This window comes from Paramormyrops kingsleyae, chromosome 1 (genome assembly GCF_048594095.1).
Source record: "Paramormyrops kingsleyae isolate MSU_618 chromosome 1, PKINGS_0.4, whole genome shotgun sequence".
NCBI lineage: Eukaryota > Metazoa > Chordata > Actinopteri > Osteoglossiformes > Mormyridae > Paramormyrops > Paramormyrops kingsleyae.
This window is the reverse complement of record NC_132797.1, coordinates 31,674,328-31,693,185: the sequence shown is the minus strand read 5'-3', so window position 1 is coordinate 31,693,185 and position 18,858 is coordinate 31,674,328. Positions and strand designations below refer to the sequence as shown.

At 46.1% G+C, this 18,858-nt stretch overlaps 1 protein-coding gene and 1 long non-coding RNA gene across 3 annotated transcripts; one reads left to right on the top strand and one right to left on the bottom strand.

The window, feature by feature from the left end:
• The first annotated feature begins 295 nt into the window (after window positions 1-295).
• On the top strand, window positions 296-15,038 carry cul2 (cullin 2). 2 transcript variants are annotated; one of them, XM_023805957.2, is made up of 21 exons: window positions 296-424; window positions 1,745-1,882; window positions 2,338-2,440; window positions 2,529-2,623; window positions 4,302-4,407; window positions 4,814-4,896; window positions 7,120-7,216; window positions 7,480-7,590; window positions 8,232-8,394; window positions 8,992-9,116; window positions 9,221-9,328; window positions 9,575-9,634; window positions 9,836-9,964; window positions 10,203-10,289; window positions 10,577-10,729; window positions 11,476-11,553; window positions 11,776-11,842; window positions 12,803-13,005; window positions 13,643-13,744; window positions 13,898-14,014; window positions 14,381-15,038. In XM_023805957.2, the coding sequence occupies exons 2-21, from the start codon at window positions 1,764-1,766 to the stop codon at window positions 14,510-14,512; spliced, it is 2,238 nt and encodes a 745-aa protein (XP_023661725.1). In that variant the 5' UTR covers window positions 296-424; window positions 1,745-1,763; the 3' UTR covers window positions 14,513-15,038. The 2 variants fall into 2 exon arrangements, with proteins under 2 accessions (XP_023661725.1, XP_072569878.1); XM_072713777.1 differs by lacking the exons at window positions 13,643-13,744; window positions 13,898-14,014; window positions 14,381-15,038 and adding an exon at window positions 13,103-13,389 and having other exon boundaries at window positions 12,803-13,062.
• On the bottom strand, window positions 13,379-18,855 carry LOC111840761 (uncharacterized). Its single transcript, XR_002837507.2, has 3 exons — window positions 18,739-18,855; window positions 16,745-16,939; window positions 13,379-13,636 (listed from the first exon to the last, which is right to left on the bottom strand). It is a non-coding gene; the product is annotated as an uncharacterized lncRNA (long non-coding RNA).
• Between the last annotated feature and the right edge of the window lie 3 nt (window positions 18,856-18,858).

Sequence of the window (18,858 nt, the reverse complement as noted above, 5' to 3'; positions counted from 1 at the left end):
GTACAATAACGGACGGATTATGCATTCACTTGTGCTGAAAGCTACAGCTTATTGGTGTAAAATTTTGCACTGTAAGATCGCAACGAGGACCCATAGTTGCGGGTTAAACCATTAAAAATTAGGGTTGGATGTATAATGTTATAATGTGATATAATATTTGAACATTTATGAGTAACAATTGATGGCATAAATGAGATTTATATACTATCATAAATAATTATTAAACAAATACTATGCTTTTATTTGAAATTTCTTAAGTTTATATAGTTACTACAATGGTTTATGTCCCCCACAGCTGATCTGATGGTGACGTCTTCGGGACAGGCTAATGGAAGAGGTGTAGCTAGCTAAGTGAGAAAAAAAGATCAAGCTTGTGACAGCAGGGGGAATTTAGTTTTTAGGAGAACAGTGACATTGCCCAGAGGTAATGGCCTTTTAAAATCGCTTCTTTTTTGTGTCTGTCAGATCCCGCGGTTTGTCGAGGGAAGGGCGTCACGCCGAGTGTAATATATAGTGATACGAGCTAGCGTTAGTTAGCCTGTTAGCCTGCTAGCCAGCTAACTGATTTGTCAGGGCTGCAGCCGCACCAACAAGTCATTTACCCCAGTTCCTACTTGTCAAAACTTTAAGGAGCGTTTCGCTGAAAAAATGTCTGTTTCAAAACAACTATTCATTTAGGTAGCCCAGTTTAGCTAATGTTACCTGTAACTTCCCTGTGAACTTAAAATTGTTATATTACTTGCAGCTAGCTAACGTGCTACTTAGCTACGTTAGCCTGCTGTGTAGCTACATAAATGGCTGTGAAAATTGTGACTATGGGTGGTTGGCGTGAATACAGTACTGTTGAGACAAGAGACTCTTCATTTAAAAGCTGGATCATAGCGATTATATGAAGTTACCCGGTTTCCCCGCAAGGTCGTGGCCGGTGTCTGCGTATGCCCGGTATTCCCCCGCCGGGCGGTCACTAGCAAGTCTATAAAGTAGTTGTGCATTCTCTTTTTCTTTATTTTTGAATCATATTTATATCTAGTTGAATATTTAACACTCAAGTGAGTGCCTTAGCTCTGAACCAACTTAGTGCATCTGTAGATTTAAGGGATGGAAGCACGCCTTCTACGTACTGGGGTAGGCGGTCATCCCTTATGGCTCAGACTGATTTTCCGAAGTGTTTCGTTCTGGAAATGAATGACAAAGCGATGAAGGGGTTTCTTTGAGTCCGTTTCGCATGACGCAGTGTGTACCGGAGGTTATGCACAGGCCAACACTTAAATGTCTACTCATTAACAAGGGGAATGAAATTATTAGGATGAAGAATAATCGTTATGCATTTCGAATTCACTCAGGGTTGTTCAAGCAGGGGCGAACCCGTAATAGATTTGTTATTGAAAAAGTGCCTCCGTGACTTCTGGGGGGTGTGGGGGTAAAAGTGTTTTATAGTGATGTCACCAAGTACATAAGCACCTTATACATCCATTATACACATTGAAAATACAGTTTGAGCGTATAACTAACTGTAAGACTAATAATGCAGGTGCATGTGGAGAGCGCTGCATTTGCTGTGTTGTCAAATGTGTGTCGCTTATTAATGCATCATAAAATGTCAGTTTCATCTGTAAGTATAATGTTCATGCTGTACTCTGATGTAACTCTTAGCAGAGTACTTGTTAATGTGTGAGACCTGCCACTTCATGCTGCCTTTTTCATGATGTCAAATAATACAAAATTTGTCTCCTCCCCAACCCAGCTTGCAAGAACGGGATACGATGTCCTTAAAGCCGCGAGTAGTGGATTTTGATGAAACATGGAACAAGCTTCTGACAACAATCAAGGCTGTGGTGATGCTTGATTATGTGGAGCGTGCCACCTGGAATGACCGCTTCTCGTATCCTGTCTGTGTTTTTGTGGCACCGCATAATGTAAAAAGTGAAACATTGTTATTGCCAGTGACAGAGGTGTGTGTTTAAATGGTTGTGTGATTCGGTTTAGGTGATATTAGTTGAATTGCTAACAAGTGCAAATGTTGACGGTTGGTTTACTGCACGGGTGGCCAATCTTATCCGCAAAGGGCTGGTGTGTATGCGGGTTTTCGCTGCAACTCCCTAATTAGATTACTAATTAGAGGACTGATTGGCTGAAGAGTCCTCACACCTGGGTTTGAACAGCTGACCTACAGGTTATCCCAAAAACCTGCATACACACCGGCCCTTTGCGGATAAGATTGGACACCCCTGGTTTACTGTAATGTGACTTTTTCATCACGAAACAGGAAAGGCTCTGTTTCTTACTGTTGGGCGCATCTAAATCTGAATGGTTCTCTTCCCTTAACCCATGTGACAGGGACATATATGCCCTATGTGTCGCATACCCTGAGCCCCTGGGTGAGAGACTATATACAGAGACAAAGATTTTCCTGGAAAATCATGTCCGACAGTTGTACAAGGTATGAGGATTCATGGTTTTCTGTAATCTGTGCGCTGCGAGTCCAGCCCATCACTGGCTGCTAAAGACCGGGTGCTTTTTATTTCTAGAAGGTGCTGGAGTCTGAAGAGCAGCTTCTGGTGCTGTACCACCGCTACTGGGAGGAGTACAGCAAGGGGGCTGACTACATGGACTGCTTATACAGGTAACCAGCCACGCTGCTTGTAATTACTGCTGGCTGATCGGGGAGCTTTGCCTGAATTATAGTAATAAACATTCAGAGTATTGTGTGTATGAAAAGCAGTATTGGGCATTTCAGATCCAAAGCTATAAATCCAGACCACGATTTTGTTCCTACCAACCAGTCGCGTATAAGGAGTCACAGTCACAAAGTACTCAACTGGTTGGTAGAAACAAAATCTTGGTCTGGATCTGTAGTTTCTAGACCTGAAATGCCCAACACTGATGAAAGGGGCTCTAAATGTGTATGTGCAAGGAAAATCCATATTTTCCAATGGCATGTCAGCTTATTTTTACATTTGTTTGCCTCCTACCTCACTCTCTTTTTCCACTGAACACATAAATGTTACTTTCACTCATAATCTTCTCGATGCTGACTGGACTTGAATTGCATGGCAAACCATTGCCTCACCTGGGTGTGTTTTCTGGGTATCTCTGTGCTTTGATTTAATTTATTCATTCAGAGTCACTCACCTGTTTAAATGTTTAAGTATATGTGGCAGAATATTTCCATGATTATCCTGACAGCAGACATCGCTGTCCTCAAGCACTATGCTGCAGCCGTCATTCTTTCCCATGCAGTCCACATTTTAAGCTCAGCTTTACTTTATACCATTTCTTCTTCATTCAGTAACTCGTGAATTCTCACTGCAGTCTGTACACGGAACAGGGTGAGTGGACATAGTCTGATCACGCTCAGCTTTTAGCCTTAAATCTGTCCATGTCCAGAAAGCATCCCTTTACAGTTGGCTTTCTAGGTGGCGAGCATTAAGGATAAACCTATCCTAGGCTTAACCTATACATTAGAACTGTGCAAATTATCATGCCCACTTAAGTCATTTGCAATTGATACCTCTCTCTAGAGTCCTTATTTAGAAAGGTCTATTTTTACATGGGGTCTATGATTGCTTCATCAAACTCTGATGGGGGAGTCCATACATACATGCATGCAAAGTGCCGGGCTGCTATGAATTCGCCCCTTTCTGGCCGTGTCATGTTTATATCTGCCTTTTGTCTTTATTTGGCCATTTACTTATAACCAAGCTGAACTCTAGTTTATCTGTCATGTTGTGATTCTTTAGGCTGCCCTGTTAATACTTGATGGCTGGGTTTTCAGCTTGAAAGGTAAAAAGCCTTCAGTGTTTTATGACTGCGAATCAGTGTGTCACGTATGTAAAATACTGATACATGGCTGGCTTGCCCGCAAATGGCGCTCTACAGCACACCAGCGGCTTTCCTATCACGCCCCGGGCTTCTCTTGTGTTGTGTCTCGCTTTGTGTTGCCGCATGTTAAGCCTCAAACCGATATTGTTAGAAAAATGCTACGTCTGCCCTGTTGCCATGGCATCCTGACTGCCTGACTTGACACTCCGGTGGTTATCCAGTGTTGAGAGAGCTGCAAGCAGAATAAGACCAGCACGCAGGGCTGACGTGGCCCTCTGAGCTGGTGGGGGGGTGCTTGGGCTCTCCGAGGTCCCGCTGACCACCTCGAGGCCAGTCGGCCCCCCCCTGCATTACCTTCCTGTTCACCAAGCCATGATGTGGGATTTATTCCCAGCTGCACTCTCCAGTTCACCACCATCTCAACTGGGGGTGCCGACCCCTCTCTTCCCAGTTGTGATTCTGTTTTTCCCTCGGCGCAGGTACCTCAACACACAGTTCATTAAGAAAAACAAACTGACTGAAGCAGACTTGCAGTATGGCTACGGGGGAGTCGACATGAATGAGCCGCTGATGGAGATTGGAGAGGTGAGGGAGCTCACCAAGGGGCTCGAGACCTTAGTTTTGGTCCTCTGGTCTCGCATGAGATGAAAACCATAGTTGTGTTTTTCAACCCAGTCCTTGGGGACCCCCCTCCGACAGTCCACATTTTGTTCCCTCCCAGCTCCCAGATAATCAAGAACACCAAATACCTGGTACTGGAGTGTCAGGGGCAGGGAGAAAGCAAAATTCTGGATTGTCGGGGGTCCTTAAGGACTAGGATGGGAAACGCTGCCCTAGGGAATGCTTTGCTGTGTGTGGGAAAAGTATTTGCTGTATATATGGACAGCGGGTTTCTCCAAAGCTGTGCCCCCACTATTATGAACTGAAATGCCCTGTGTGTGAATAGGTGATGGCATACCCTGAAAAGCTAAAGGTTTCTGTTCATCCCCAGCTGGCACTCGACATGTGGAGGAAATTGATGATCGAGCCCCTGCAGGCCGTCCTGATCCGGATGTTGCTGAATGAAATTAAGAAGTAGGTGTTCTTTGTTTGGGAGTTTCCCTGTGTGATGCCGCTAAGTCAGGGCTATTCAATTCAGGCCCTCGATTCCAAATCCGGGCCTTGTTTTCAGTTCTCCCAGGTAGTTAGTTTAATAATGACTGATTCTGATTGGTCAGAGGCTTCACACCTGGCTCACAGGTGAAGGAAGGCTGGAAAACCAGCAGGGCTCAGCCCTTGAGGACCGTGAGTTGAATAGCCCTGCTCTAAGCGGCCTGGAGTTGGTGTCCCAGCTTTTTCGGCACACCTCAGAATGTGACCTGTCCGCTGTTAAGGCTGGTTTTTACTGTACACAGACACAGCAGCCCTACAGCCTTCGTGGTAGTTAACAGAATTTAGTCATAAGGTCCGGCCTTGGACACCTCGTAGGGTGCCATGCAGCACTCGAAAATTATTACAATGATTAGGCTCTTCTCAGTGATGAGCGCAAACCGCGATCTTTCATTGGCCAGGGGTAAAGTAGCAGGAAGTCAGAAAGTAGTCAGAGCAAAGATTGTATGTAAACCCCTTTTCTGCCCTCTGTGATCAGAATGGTGATGATGGTGGCTGGCAGATTTGAAGCATGGTTGACTGTGAAAGTCCAGAAATACCAGCATTTATGATTCCTTGCTAGGGATTATAAAGACTCCCAGATGGCTACAAACTAAAACAAATATATTTGTACCGCAACGCCCCATGTATGTTTTTGCATCAGTGTTATAAAAACTAAATAAAAAAAATTAAAATAATATTTATTTTCATGTGAGATCTAGCTTGGTTTCATTTTTTGGTGTGATCTCGATTTTTATTTTAACGACGTTAATCTATTCCGTTATTTTACTTTAGGTTTTAGTATTTTTTCTAGGGATGGTAAGAAAAGTTGTTGTTGGCTTCTACAAAGTGTCAAGACTAGGGCTGTCGCGATCACATTGCAATGTAATCGCGATTTTACGCCGCATGCACAATAATCACCAGGGCTTTAGATGATGGGTGAAACATTTGTCTGGACGTTGGCTTTTCAATATTTTATGGATGTTTACTTACGCCCACAATTTGGTAAAGAAATTAGTAGTGTGCCTAAGATATTAATGAGATGTGTATTGTGACGCCCAAAAGTCCTTGTATAAATTCTCTATAAATTCTGTTTAAATTCAGAGTATCGCTATGCTTATTAAATTCAGTTAGCGGAGCATGCTACTACTACTGTTTTAGTAAATCATGGAAGCAATAAGCACTGAAGTGGTACTGAAGAAAAGAACAGCTACAACATCGTTTGAAAGAGGAGACTGTGGATATACAAAGTAAAAAGATGTTGATGGTGTAGTGGTACGTTCTGCAGTGTAAAGTCTGACATTTATTAAACATAAGGATATGCCGAATTTATACAGATCACTAACTTTTGGGTGTCTCAATATTCATCTCATTAATATTTGGCACTTAACTGTTACCAAACTGTGGGCGTAAGCAAAAGTACCAAAAGGCCGGTGTCCGGACGAATGATTGCACATGCGGCATATAATCGCGATTACATCGTGAAGTGATCACCACATCCCTGGTCACGACGTAATGTCATTGGCTATTTCTGTGGTTCAAGTTGCATTGCACGAGAGGATCAGAGATAAACATTACTGTAGCTGAATGGTATTTAAAAATGGTAATGGGAAATATTTGATGTTTTTTTTTTATTTCAGTTGATTTTAGATGCAGCATTTATTCTCATTTGGTTGTAGTTTTTATTTTTGAATCTTATTTCAGTTTATGGAAATGCTTTTGTTAATAACTATAACCCTGCTTGTGTATTTTAAGTACATGTTCACTGTTAGTTTTAGTAAAATTCTTATTTATTCTCATAACATTAATTCCCTGCATCTTTAATTTTACTTTTTTGAGCATTTTGGCTCAACAGCTCCACCACAGGCCCGGTGGCAATGTGTGCGGTTTCCTGCAGCTAGAAGTATAAACGTTCAGGGTGATGGAGGTGCGGCATGGCTCTGCACGTGCCGTGGCACGTCTGCTATCGCATGAAGTGAAAACTGGCCCTTAATCAGATATCTTTCTTGTATCAAAAGCATCTCCTGTGTGTGCTGTATCTGCTCCAGTGTTGGCCATGCACACACTTCATGAACAGATACGTTCAGTGATGCACCGTTTACCCACTTTTAAGATTGTCTTTTTGAATAATGTAGCATTGTGACATAATGTTCTGTGTCCAACTTGCAGTGACCGCTGTGGCGAGGACCCAAATCAGAAAGTAATCCATGGGGTTATAAACTCCTTTGTTCATGTTGAACAGTACAAGAAAAAGTTTCCTCTTAAGGTGGGTGCACAAAGAAACGGTAATGTACTGTATTATTGAAGTGGACTGTGGCGCTTCTGGCTTATTAGCGTGTGTAGGCTCCAGTGTCACGCTGTCGGACGAGATGTCAGGGAAGATGGATGGATGGATGGATGGATGGATGAATTGATGAGTTAAATCACTAAAACGTTAAAGCTTTCCAAAAACCAATGTTACTAGAAAAAGGTGATGCAGTCAGTGAAAAGCATTATCTTTATTGCCTGTTTGTTGTGTCCCCCCCCCAGTTTTATCAGGAAATCTTTGAGGGGCCGTTTCTGACGAAAACAGGTGAATATTACAAACAGGAAGCTTCTAATCTGCTGCAGGAGTCGACGTGCTCACAGTACATGGAAAAGGTGAGGGTCCGTTTCCTGGGCTCACTGCTGTGGGGTCAGCCCTCTGCCCCAGTGCATTACGGGGTGAGGAGTGAAGTGTTGGCATTGAAATGGGCATTGAAAGCCTGTGGGGCTTCAGTTCTGTTTCCGTCCTGATTGTCCTCTTCCCTCGTTCTTGGGATTGGCGCTACATCGGTTGTAAAACCCTTGCGGTGAAACAAAGTAGATTTCCTGCCTGGGAGCTTAAGACCCCGGATCAGGTCCATAGCACAGAGCCGATGGCGCACACAGCCAGCTAGCGAGCCGCTGTAGCCTGGGGCCCCGCAGAGCTGCGGGCTGTCACGCAGTCGGGGAGAGTCCTTGCCGGCTCTCATGCTCGCCAGAGTCTGCCAAGCCGGGGCTGCGGGGTCACGTTTCTGCCGAGATGCGGAGGAAGCAGGCTGGCTGGCCGGCCATGGATGGATTGATGTCCACTGTCAGCTTGCTGGAGAGCAGCAGTCAGCAGAGGGCATGTAAACACGAAGTTTTTTTATTACACCTCTGATGTGGTATCTTGGCAGTTTAGCCTTAAAACGCCGTCAGGTGCTGGCGTAGAGTCGAGCTGCGAGTTGCCCACGTTACCGGGCCAGCCGGGGTGACCGCCGCCCTCCCTTTGGCTGCAGGTCTTGGGCCGGCTGAAGGACGAGGAGGTGCGCTGCAGGAAGTATCTGCACCCGAGTTCCTACGCCAAGGTGATCCATGAGTGCCAACAGAGAATGGTGGCCGACCACCTGCAGTTCCTGCATGGGGAGTGCCAGGGTATCGTGCGGCAGGAGAAGCGGGACGGTCAGTATGCGGCGCTGGGGGCACGGGCTTCGCTTTGTTTGGTTTTGTCTGGTTTACACACACACACACACACACACACACACACACACACATGACAGTGAGGCTTGGGGTCTGATGGCAGGGTCAGGCCATTAATCTAGTGCCCCTGGAGCCTTTTTCACAGGGTTAACTCAGAAGTAACTTTTCTGCCAAGAATGGAATTCAAACTGCTGATCTTCTGACCACAGGCCTAACTTGCTGAGCTACACACCTCCCCCTGCCCCCCAATAGGAAATGGTGGCCAGCTTTTATTGGGGTCAGTTTTTTATCGATGCGGTGAGGCTATACCCGGCCAGACGGGCAATGTGGTGATGGCCACCTCCTTGGGCATGACCCCAGTGCTCTGTCCCCCCCCCCCCCCGTGGCGGCAGAGTCCCGGCCCCCACCAGCTGGCTACGGTGGCCCTCGAGGCCTTCTGTTTACATAGCCCACCGGCGAAGAGGATAAACAGTGACAGAGTGACTAGCAATGGATAGCGTAACCTGGAGAGCCCATGCCCTGGGGAGATAGGGTCCTGCCAGCCCGAGGTGCGTGTGCTGACATCTCGCCCCCCCACAGACATGGCCAACATGTACACCCTGCTCCGTGCTGTCTCCAACGGCCTGCCCCACATGATCCACGAGCTGCAGATCCACATCCACGACGAGGGCCTCAGAGCCACCAGTAACCTCTCTCAGGAAAACGTGAGTCTCCCACCCGGCCGTACTGCATCCCAGATGCTCTCAGGACGCCTGGGGGCTCGGTCTTACTTTGACCTTTTCGTCTGATATGATTTGTCGTTTCTTAGATGCCAACCCAGTTTGTGGAGTCCGTGTTAGAGGTTCACAGTAAATTCGTCCAGCTCATTAACACCGTCCTGAATGGTGATCAGCACTTCATGAGCGCCCTGGATAAGGTGAGACCAGTCATGGCGCATTCTCACCACTAGATGGTGACAGAGGCTTTCTACGCTGATGTAAATACAGATCAGCCAGGGTTGTCTGTTTTGGAATGTGGTTCTTTTGATGATTCTGATGATAAACAACTTCCCTCAGGATAAATAAAGTATTCTCTTATCTTTTTTATCTACAACTAACAGATGTTAAGTCTGTTAAAATGTTACTATCGGATCCGTATAATTTATCGTTTTGTGTTTCCCTAGGCTTTGACGTCAGTAGTCAACTACCGGGAGCCAAAGTCTATCTGTAAAGCCCCAGAACTGGTAAGGACACATGGCTGGGACGTCCCTCTGTTACCCCCAGACACGCGTTAGTCTCTCTGCGTCGGTACAGCTTGTGCCTTCGCTGGCTGCTTGAGAGCCGGCGACGTGCTGTAACTTGCTCGCTTACGTGAATTGGCATGATGTGAACGTGACCCTCGCTCAGATGGAACCTCTGTTACCCTGTCGCCCACCGCCGCACAGCTCGCTAAGTACTGCGACAGCCTACTGAAGAAGTCCGCCAAAGGCATGACGGAGAACGAGGTGGAGGACAAGCTGAGCAGCTTCATCACCGTCTTCAAGTACATTGACGACAAGGACGTCTTTCAAAAGGTGAGTGCCTGGCCCTGCTCTTCCCTCCCGCATGCCTCTGTGCATAAGCCTTGCTAGGTCAGCAGGGGCGCCACATTAAACGGTAACCAGGGAGCCGGGATTGGCTGACAGCTTGTGGAAATAGGTTCTTTGCTTGATCGTGGGATCCTTCAGAAGCTGCACAGCAGTAGAGTCTCTTAAAAACCGTCTGTGAGATGTCGTTGAATCCCCCGCTGACTCTTCTTCCTTCCTGCTGCAGTTCTACGCAAGAATGTTGGCCAAGAGATTAATACACGGGCTGTCCTTGTCCATGGACTCAGAGGAGGCCATGATAAACAAGCTGAAGGTAAAGTTAAATGGCCGTCTATATACAGGTAGAGTCTGTCCCCGACTTATGTCTGGGTTCTGTTCCGAAAGACAGGTCGTACGTCGAAATGGACTTATCTCAGAATACGGTAATTGCACTGACTTTTAGGTGTGAGAGTGAGCATGTGGGGTCACCTGATAGCGAGGTGATGTCACGTCGGTTTGGTGTCCCTAAAGGGCACGTTGCTGCCGGTCTCTGAGATTACCGTAGTGCCACCACTGCCCTCTGTCACGATGTGTCATCTCTCCCCCCTTCTCCCATCTCAGCAAGCGTGCGGGTACGAGTTCACCAGCAAGCTGCACCGCATGTACACAGACATGAGCGTCAGCGCTGACCTGAACAACAAGTTCAACAACTTCATCAAGACACAGGAGACTGCGGTGGACCTCGGGATCAGCTTCCAGATATATGTGCTGCAGGTGAGACCCGCTCAGAGCCGTCCCATCAGAGACCGGAAGCTTCGCTGTGCTTTCTGAAGTCCCTCATCGGTGTTTATGTGTTTCTGAGTGCATTGGCAGTGCTGCCGCTTCAGGTTGCCCCGAAATATTTTTTGTATATTAACTAACAAGCCGAATCCCTTTGGGGCAAAAGGCAGGCAGGCTTTACCCCTGTTTATTCTGTAATTTAATGTGGGTTTTTATGGGTAGCTTACAGCTATGACTGTACTCGTATCTAAACAAACATGGTAATTAAGTGTAACGCATGTCAGCTGAGTACTAAGGAGGGTCAGCCCACTTCCTGTTTTATCACCTGAGATTTCCTGCGTTTTTCTGTAATCCAAACCTTTTATCAACCAAACAGTGAGAAATATTTAATAAAATGTAATAAAAGTTGACAGAAATGGATATTCTAGAAAACACAGAAGAACATAGTTTTCCAGGGTAGGGACAGTACTGACTCAGCATGTGTAAATGCTGAAGTTAAAGGTTCCAGGGACAGCTGTAAAGGGTAAATACGTGGTCTTGCTGCGGTTACCATACGGACGGTGGTCAGCTGGCACGAAGACGGACACCTTACATGTGACCCCATCGGAGCTGTTCTTACTCGTTCTGAGCTCGACCCGAACAAAGCACGGCAGTTGTTTATCAGCTTGTGATTACATCCCCCACCCCCCTGAGGTGAGCACACGGCGGTCAGACATGCCCTATCCTCGCTCTGCTTACAGGCTGGCGCCTGGCCCCTTACGCACGTTCCCACCTCCACCTTTGCCATCCCCCAGGAACTGGAGAAGAGCGTCCAAATGGTGAGTCACCAGCAGGGGGCGCAGTTGGGTAGGCTTTGCGTGGCTTTTCAGTTTGTATATGCATGTCGCTATACATAATCGCCTTTAGTCATGCTTATGTTTGTGCACATGCACAATTTCATGTGGCTACTGGTAATGTGCAGTGGCTGAGGACTATTTATAGATTGTGTTGCAGTCATTCTCTGTAGCTTTTGTGTGATGGTGCTTATCTTCTCTTGGCAGTTCGAACTGTTTTACAGCCAACACTTCAGCGGGAGGAAGTTAACCTGGCTGCATTACCTTTGCACAGGTATGAGGCGAGGCCCTAGCGCCAGGCGTGGCCTGCGACGCCGCCATTAACAATCCAAACCCACATCTCACACAACGTGACTACGTTCACCTTGAAACTGCTGCTGCTTTCCATTAAAGAGGCGTTAAATGACCAAAGCCAAATCTCAGCTGGGCTTTCCTTCCCGGAAATGCCATTCTGCACTACAGGGCTTATCTACAGATGGCTGTATGCTTATAAATGAATCCCTAAGCTGGGCTTTATACACCCAGGTGCTGTGTGAATTTACAGTTTAAATCTCCATTTTAGTTTTGGGGAAAAAGTCCTTTGTGAATGTCGTTTGCAGCTTACTTGTGTTTGTCTAGCTGATTGTGTTGTGCTGAGTCATGTGAGGGTGACTGATTGCAATAGAAAAGGGCCTGATTGTAGCTCAACACTATTTGAATGTGGATTTTTCCTTTGTTAAATTCCCATTGCCAATGGACAACTGGTGTGAGACAGCGTATCCGGTGAGCCCCTGAATGTGATGGTGGTCATGTGATTAGGCATTTTTGTGATGTCATAATGGGCATCTGCAGTGAGCTGCGATTATCACCCACTCCAAATTCGAAGAGCTGTCATCACAACACTAATCCGTGAAATCGGAGATTGCCACGATTGTTTTGATATAGCAGACGCTAACATGGACCTTGTGCGAATCGGCACTTTGATCAGGTACTGGATATTTCCAGAGAGACATTGTGGATACATAGTCAAGGCTTGTAGTGGTGCTGGCCTTTGGTTAATGTAGATATGCAGGTGTTGACTTTGGAAATAGGAAGCAAACCCTTTTTCAGACGTTCTGTTAGTGTCAGATTACAATAACGGCAGTAAAACCAGGCATTTTTACTCAAGCATGGAGGGCACCAGGAGCTCAGAAGCAGGACCTGCACCCATCAAACCCTCTACTTGATGCCGCGCTCTCTCTCTCCTGTCCTGCAGGGGAGGTGAAGATGAATTATCTGTCAAAGCCCTACGTAGCCATGGTCACCACATATCAGATGGCCATACTGCTGGCCTTCAACAATGGTGAGACGGTGGGTTACCGGGAATTGCAGGACAGCACACAGATGAGCGAGAAAGAGCTGGTGAAGACCATCAAGTCTCTGATGGATGTCAAGATGATCAGCCACGACTCTGAGAAGGTGGGCCTGCTTGGTGTTAGCAGGTGTTTAGTGGGTGTCTATCGCGCGTTAGCTTGCCTTATCGCGCGTTAGCTTGCCTTATTGCGTGCTAGCTTGCCTTAGCATGTGTTAGTGCTGTCTATGTACCTCGCTTGTCCATAACACATTCAGTTAGGGGGGGTTCAGGTGACCAAATTTTGTAGAAGGAAAAATCTGTCTATCCATCTATCAATCTTCTAACTGTTTCTCCTGGCTGTGGTGACAGAGTGATTTGGAGCTTACCCCAGGCAGCTCGGGGCAGAAAGCTGGAGTGCACCCTGGATGAGATGAGAAACATTAATTTTGTGGGAAAAATTCTCAGCCAAGATAGTGATAAGGGAGTGGGAACCTGAGACTCAGGGTCTGTGGTGTCAGTCACTGTTTATTTTACCAGAATAGGAAGCAGTGAACATCACAAAAGGAAGTGGTTAGACCAGCAAATGATTGATAGGGCATCCTAATCCTGCACACTGTGACCAGGAAAGTCTCGTCCGGCTCATCATTAGTTACTGGTGTCGTTGGCCATGGCTTGAGTGACTGTTCTGCCTTGCTTATGGCTTGCACCTGTGGCACTGTCTCTTGACAGTGAGCTTTTTACCGTTTCCTCTTCAACCTACAGGAAGACATTGAGACAGAATCCACCTTCTCACTAAATATGGCCTTCACCAGTAAACGAACAAAGTTCAAAATCACAACCTCCATGCAAAAGGACACCCCACAGGTAGAGGCTGTACACGTCGACACTTGTTACGTTTGTCCCACTTGGGTAAGAACAGTGACCAGTAGGTTGCTAGTTGAAGTGCCAGTGTCATGTACGTGTATAGAATGATAAAATGAAGAACACTGGGGGGTTAATGCCTGGCTGTCCGTGCAGGAGATGGAGCAGACCAGGAGCGCTGTGGACGAGGACCGGAAGATGTATTTGCAAGCTGCTATCGTCAGAATCATGAAAGCACGCAAAGTCCTACGGCACAACACACTAATACAGGAGGTGAATGCGTATATCCTGGATAAAATTGTAAATGTCCCTGAATATGAGAGCATGTATGTAGTAGGGAAAGGCACAAGTCCCGGGCTCCGTCCTAGCTGCCCTGTGGGGTCTTCCCCTGGGAGCAGTGACCAGACTTTGGGTCAGCTTCATGGGGTTACTCTCATGTGATCACAGGAGCTCTTTGGTCTGATTCATGCCCCACACAGAGTAAAGGGGCAGCAGCCCGTGTCTGTGCATGTGAGAGAGTGAGTGACCCATATGTGTCTGATACTTGGGGGACTTCAGATAACAGCCACAGGAGGGCATCTTGGGTGGGCTCTACTGTCTTAGACCCAGTTTTCTAACACAGGTCCACTGTGTCGGCAGGTCATCAACCAGTCGAAGGCCCGGTTCAATCCCAGCATCAGCATGATCAAGAAGTGCATCGAGGTTCTGATTGACAAGCAGTACATCGAGCGGAGCCAGAGCTCTGCGGACGAGTACAGTTACGTGGCATGATGCTGGAAACGCCCAGAAGTACCCAGTGGGTATTACTATAATAACTATTATTAATTCTCTGTCACTGTCTCGTGTGCTCCTGTGGGACGAATTGGAGCTGTGCCTCCATATAAAGGATCGTTTCGGTGAGTCGCAAGACGCCCCCCCATCCCACCTTCCGCCCCGGAAAAAAAGAGAGTTTTTTTACGCTGTTTACAACCTCACCAGTGCCACGCCGAGCTCGCGTCAGTAGAAAATGCCTGCAGCTGTGTGAGCGCCGGAGCCGGTGTTGCGTTTTTAGCTACATAACATAAATGACAAAAAAAGCCCAAAAATGCCACACAGGTCGGGAGCCGCTGCGATAATAGCGGCTCAGCAGCCACCAGGTGGAGACTGTGCTTTCCTTTCTCAGCGTTTGCGGTTGTTGTGGTATTTTTTAAATGTATCTAAAGTAAAACAAACAAAAGTGATATACCAATAACTGTATTTACTTCAAAATGTAAACAAAAAACGATCCTGCTGCTTGTCAAATAAATGAATAAAACAGCGAGTTTTTTTATTACTTTGTACGTGTCATGACAGAATGATATGAATGGCTGGTTTTGGGGGGCTTTTGATTGTGTTTCTGTTTGAAATGTGTGTTAATCACGAAGATCGTGATTCTGTTCTGATATGATAGATTGTTTTGTGGGAAAACGAACGTGAACCGATGATTCGAACAGAAGACGTTTTGTGGTGCCTGTCAGCTGTATGCTTATTTTAAACTCAATTTTCCACAGCTCTTGTGTTATCACCATTTGGTATTTTACAGAATTAACATTAAAGTTATTAATGTAAAGCTGACTACATTTCGGGCTGGAGGAACTTTGTTCGTTGGTCTTACTCGTCTTCTGCTTTCGTTTGGTGTTAACTGATGGATGTCACCCACTAAAAACCTCAGAATAACTGCGCTGAAAAAGAGGTGGTTCCTAAATGAATCACTAGGGGGGTCGGTGATCAATTTGATAAAAAATGGAATGTCGCCAGAGAATTTATCATATAAATATTTTTATGGTAATTGGGGGGGGAAACAAACATCACTATTTTGGGTTCAGTCTTGCTTTCGATTTGAAATACAAACAGGCAAATTTTAAACTTAAATCCAGAACCAAGGAAAAGTCCCACATGTCCACGGAAGCAACAGGGGCAGCAGCTCCCAGATTCCTCTCTGGGGGGCGCCTTTGTCACATGAGCGCCTGTGGGATCTGGATGGGTTGTATCACGTTTTGGTAGGCTGAGCATGATAAACATCGAAGTGTACTCACTCTATTTACAGAGACAACTAAAATGCACAACTGCCTTCTGGAAAAGGGAAAAAAAAAAAGGTTCTGAACATGCAACACTGCCCGTTAGCACTTGTTTCACACAGAAACGGTCTAATCTGAAGGATGCTTGTTCCGCAGCTGCTTTGTCTGAGCTTGTAAACATCCCATTAACATGTCTTTGATTGTGAAATATTGAGAGAAACAAAGGAAATCTCTCTTTTGGAATATCATCTCACTTCCCCGACTAAATTGCCTGAACGACGTTTCCATGGCAGCATCCAGCGGCGAGTGGGATCACGGCTCTCTCCGTGAGAGAGGAAAACACCAGGCTTGATGCATTTGTCCTTTCAAGTCATGCTGAAGGATTTTTTTGGACTCGGGTCCAAAGCGAAGTTAAATAACGGATTACAGAAGAAGCGTCACATTTAGTCAGACAGATTAACCACCTGTCCAGGCCAGTGTGACATGCAGTACAGACCTGGGTTGGGTGCATCTATTTATTAGTTACAGAGCCCAAACATCTGAAACCACATTGAAAAACTGTGATTCCTTTTATTTAACCTTAGAAATAAAGTCTTGACGTGGGTTAAGTCATCAGCATTTCACAGTGGATCACTGGATGAGACCGAGTTTGAGATTTAGGGCAGCGATGACCTCAACCTTATCAGATGTTTATGGGGGCACTTGATGAACAAGAAAGTCAAGCATTCAGTAACATCACAACATGCTCTTTAGAACAGCCTGGAATCATGCTGGGGTAACTTGCATCATCAGGTTTTGCACAGACTTGTGTAGTCACTGCTCGATTGCAGAAAAAGGAGACAAACGCTAAGAGATTCTGAAATTTAATTTTTTTTTTTTTTTTGTACAATGATTCAACTCAAACAATTGTACCAATATAATTTGTAATGAACAGTTCCGTATTTATCTTGGTTTGGAAGGTACCTACCTTCTGGGGCCACCTCCCTTTGTTCCTCGTTAATGCCGCCGCTTGGGGAGCCGGGGGGGAACGTCACCGTCACTGCAGCACCAGCCGGGCCGGTTCCCGCTGGAGGGGCGTCGCCCACTCAGTGCTAATTCTCCTCTGCTGCACAGCTGCTGTGTGCTACCCTGTAATCCGGGCCTGACTGTGTTGTACCAGAACCTGTTGGAAAGCTCAGATTCAACCCAGTGCTAGTAGCTCCTGCAGACTGTTCTCAGTTTCTCCCCGTAGGAACAGCCCATAATAGTATACCAGCGTATTGTTACCTTTTTAGAGAAGTAAAACACACTTAGTCATTGACTGTTTTTAGGGTAATATGTTTAATTTTTAATTTTACAAATCAACGGTCAGAGACATGCCTGAACCCAAAGAATGCTGGTCTTTGTTCAAATCACAAAAGGACAATGGAAAATCCCCTTGAGTGACGAATTGCACAGCCTGCCATCTTACTAGGCATAATCAGGTAACCTTGGAGTGAGTGTCTTTGTTTTGGCTCCATGGGTTAGGATGCTGTGCATGTGATCAGAAGTGCGCCGGTTCAAATCCCAGGGCAAGCTGAGTGATTTTACTGTCGGGCCCCTGAACAAGGGCTTTAACCTCCAACTGCTCAACCAGGGATTGTCTGACCCTGCATCCTCATAAATGTATGTTGCCTTAAAACATCTGCTAAATAAGTATAATGTCTCCTTTGGGGACTGCAGAGGTGATGTGAGGATGAATAACTGTCACCTTTCCTTCTGGGAAAATCGAGTCTGTGAAACACTGGTGGGATTGTTGAATTTTCTTGTTTGGTCCCAAGTAAGCTAATCCAGGAGTTTATCACCAATCCTACCCACACTCGGGTTCACAGCCTGGCTATTTCTAAAACAGCACTTTCTTTAGCAACAGTCCGTGGACTGATGCTAACCGTGTCAGTCCTGCACAGCCTTAAATCTCTCAATTTGATCTGCAAACAGGTGAGAAGTGACCACTTGCATGATGTTCACCTGCACCTGTGACCTCTGTATCCCCTGCTCCCTAATAAACCATGACAACCCACTTCTGCAGAGGCAAACGCACAGCCAGAGGGCTTCCACGTGGCCCCCCCTGGTGATGGCACCCCTCCCAGGTGAGAGCTGTGTTTTGAGTTACAACAAAAAATAACAATAACACTAACCACAAGCCGAGACAAATTCACTTTTCCTTGTTTTCCTATGAGGCGGCTTGATTGCACAGTGTGGGAATCCAGTAGCTTCATGGTCCAATCTGGCCCCAGCTCTGTGGGCATGAAGGCTGTGTGGATTTGAGTTTCACCTAAAGCAACCTAGAGCTTTAATACAATTTTTATATATAGTTTTCTGGATTAAATTAATGTAAGTACTTTTCTTGACGGTCCAATAGCAGAAGCCATCCTGAGACCAACAACCATTGCATTGTGAAACATTGTCCTTGTACCCAAGTTGAAGGAAGGGCCTTCTGGCCTGGCAGGTGAAGGCACTAAATCCGACTGACTCCAGGGAAATATCTGGCCATGTAAAGCTGTTTTTGGTGAAAGCACTGATGCTGAGGTACCACCATCCACTGACACTAGGAAAGGTGGGACAGATGTGTGGCTGCACATCAGAGCAAACTATCAGTATAATAAAAATTCACAAAATATAAACACAATTACTCAACCCTGCAGGGACAGGACATTTAAAGTGGACTGTTCGTTACATTTGACAGAATCTTAAAATAATGAGATGCGTTAGTGAGCTTTAGGACAGAAATGCGTTTCCCTGTCGAATTAAGGCTATATTTGAGGAGGAGGATACTTGAGGATGTCACAGGTTATAATTATGTTTCGGGGAATCTCAAACCGGCCTGTCAAACACTCAGTGTAGTGTGAAAGACATAGTTTTTTAACTTCTAAAAAGGGGAGGATACAATCAAGGTTCGCTGCGACGATCTCAACTGATGCGACGTTTCATTTTCATACTCACATTTATGTGTATTTACGACGCACATCCACGCCGTTAATCCGCAGACTGAGCGGTAAGTGCCTGTGATCAGCCCCCAGAGACGGTGACACATGGTTTCGTGTCCCGACCTGCCCGCCCTCC

What these genes read in the sequence shown, in the direction of transcription:
- cul2 (XM_023805957.2), top strand. Translation starts at nt 1,764, where the DNA reads ATGTCCTTAAAGCCGCGAGTAGTGGATTTTGATGAAACATGGAACAAG. An exon ending in ACAAGGACGTCTTTCAAAAG is followed by an intron (nt 9,965 to 10,202) that starts GTGAGTGCCTGG and finishes TTCCTGCTGCAG; the next exon opens with TTCTACGCAAGAATGTTGGC. An exon ending in GCTGCATTACCTTTGCACAG is followed by an intron (nt 11,843 to 12,802) that starts GTATGAGGCGAG and finishes CCTGTCCTGCAG; the next exon opens with GGGAGGTGAAGATGAATTAT.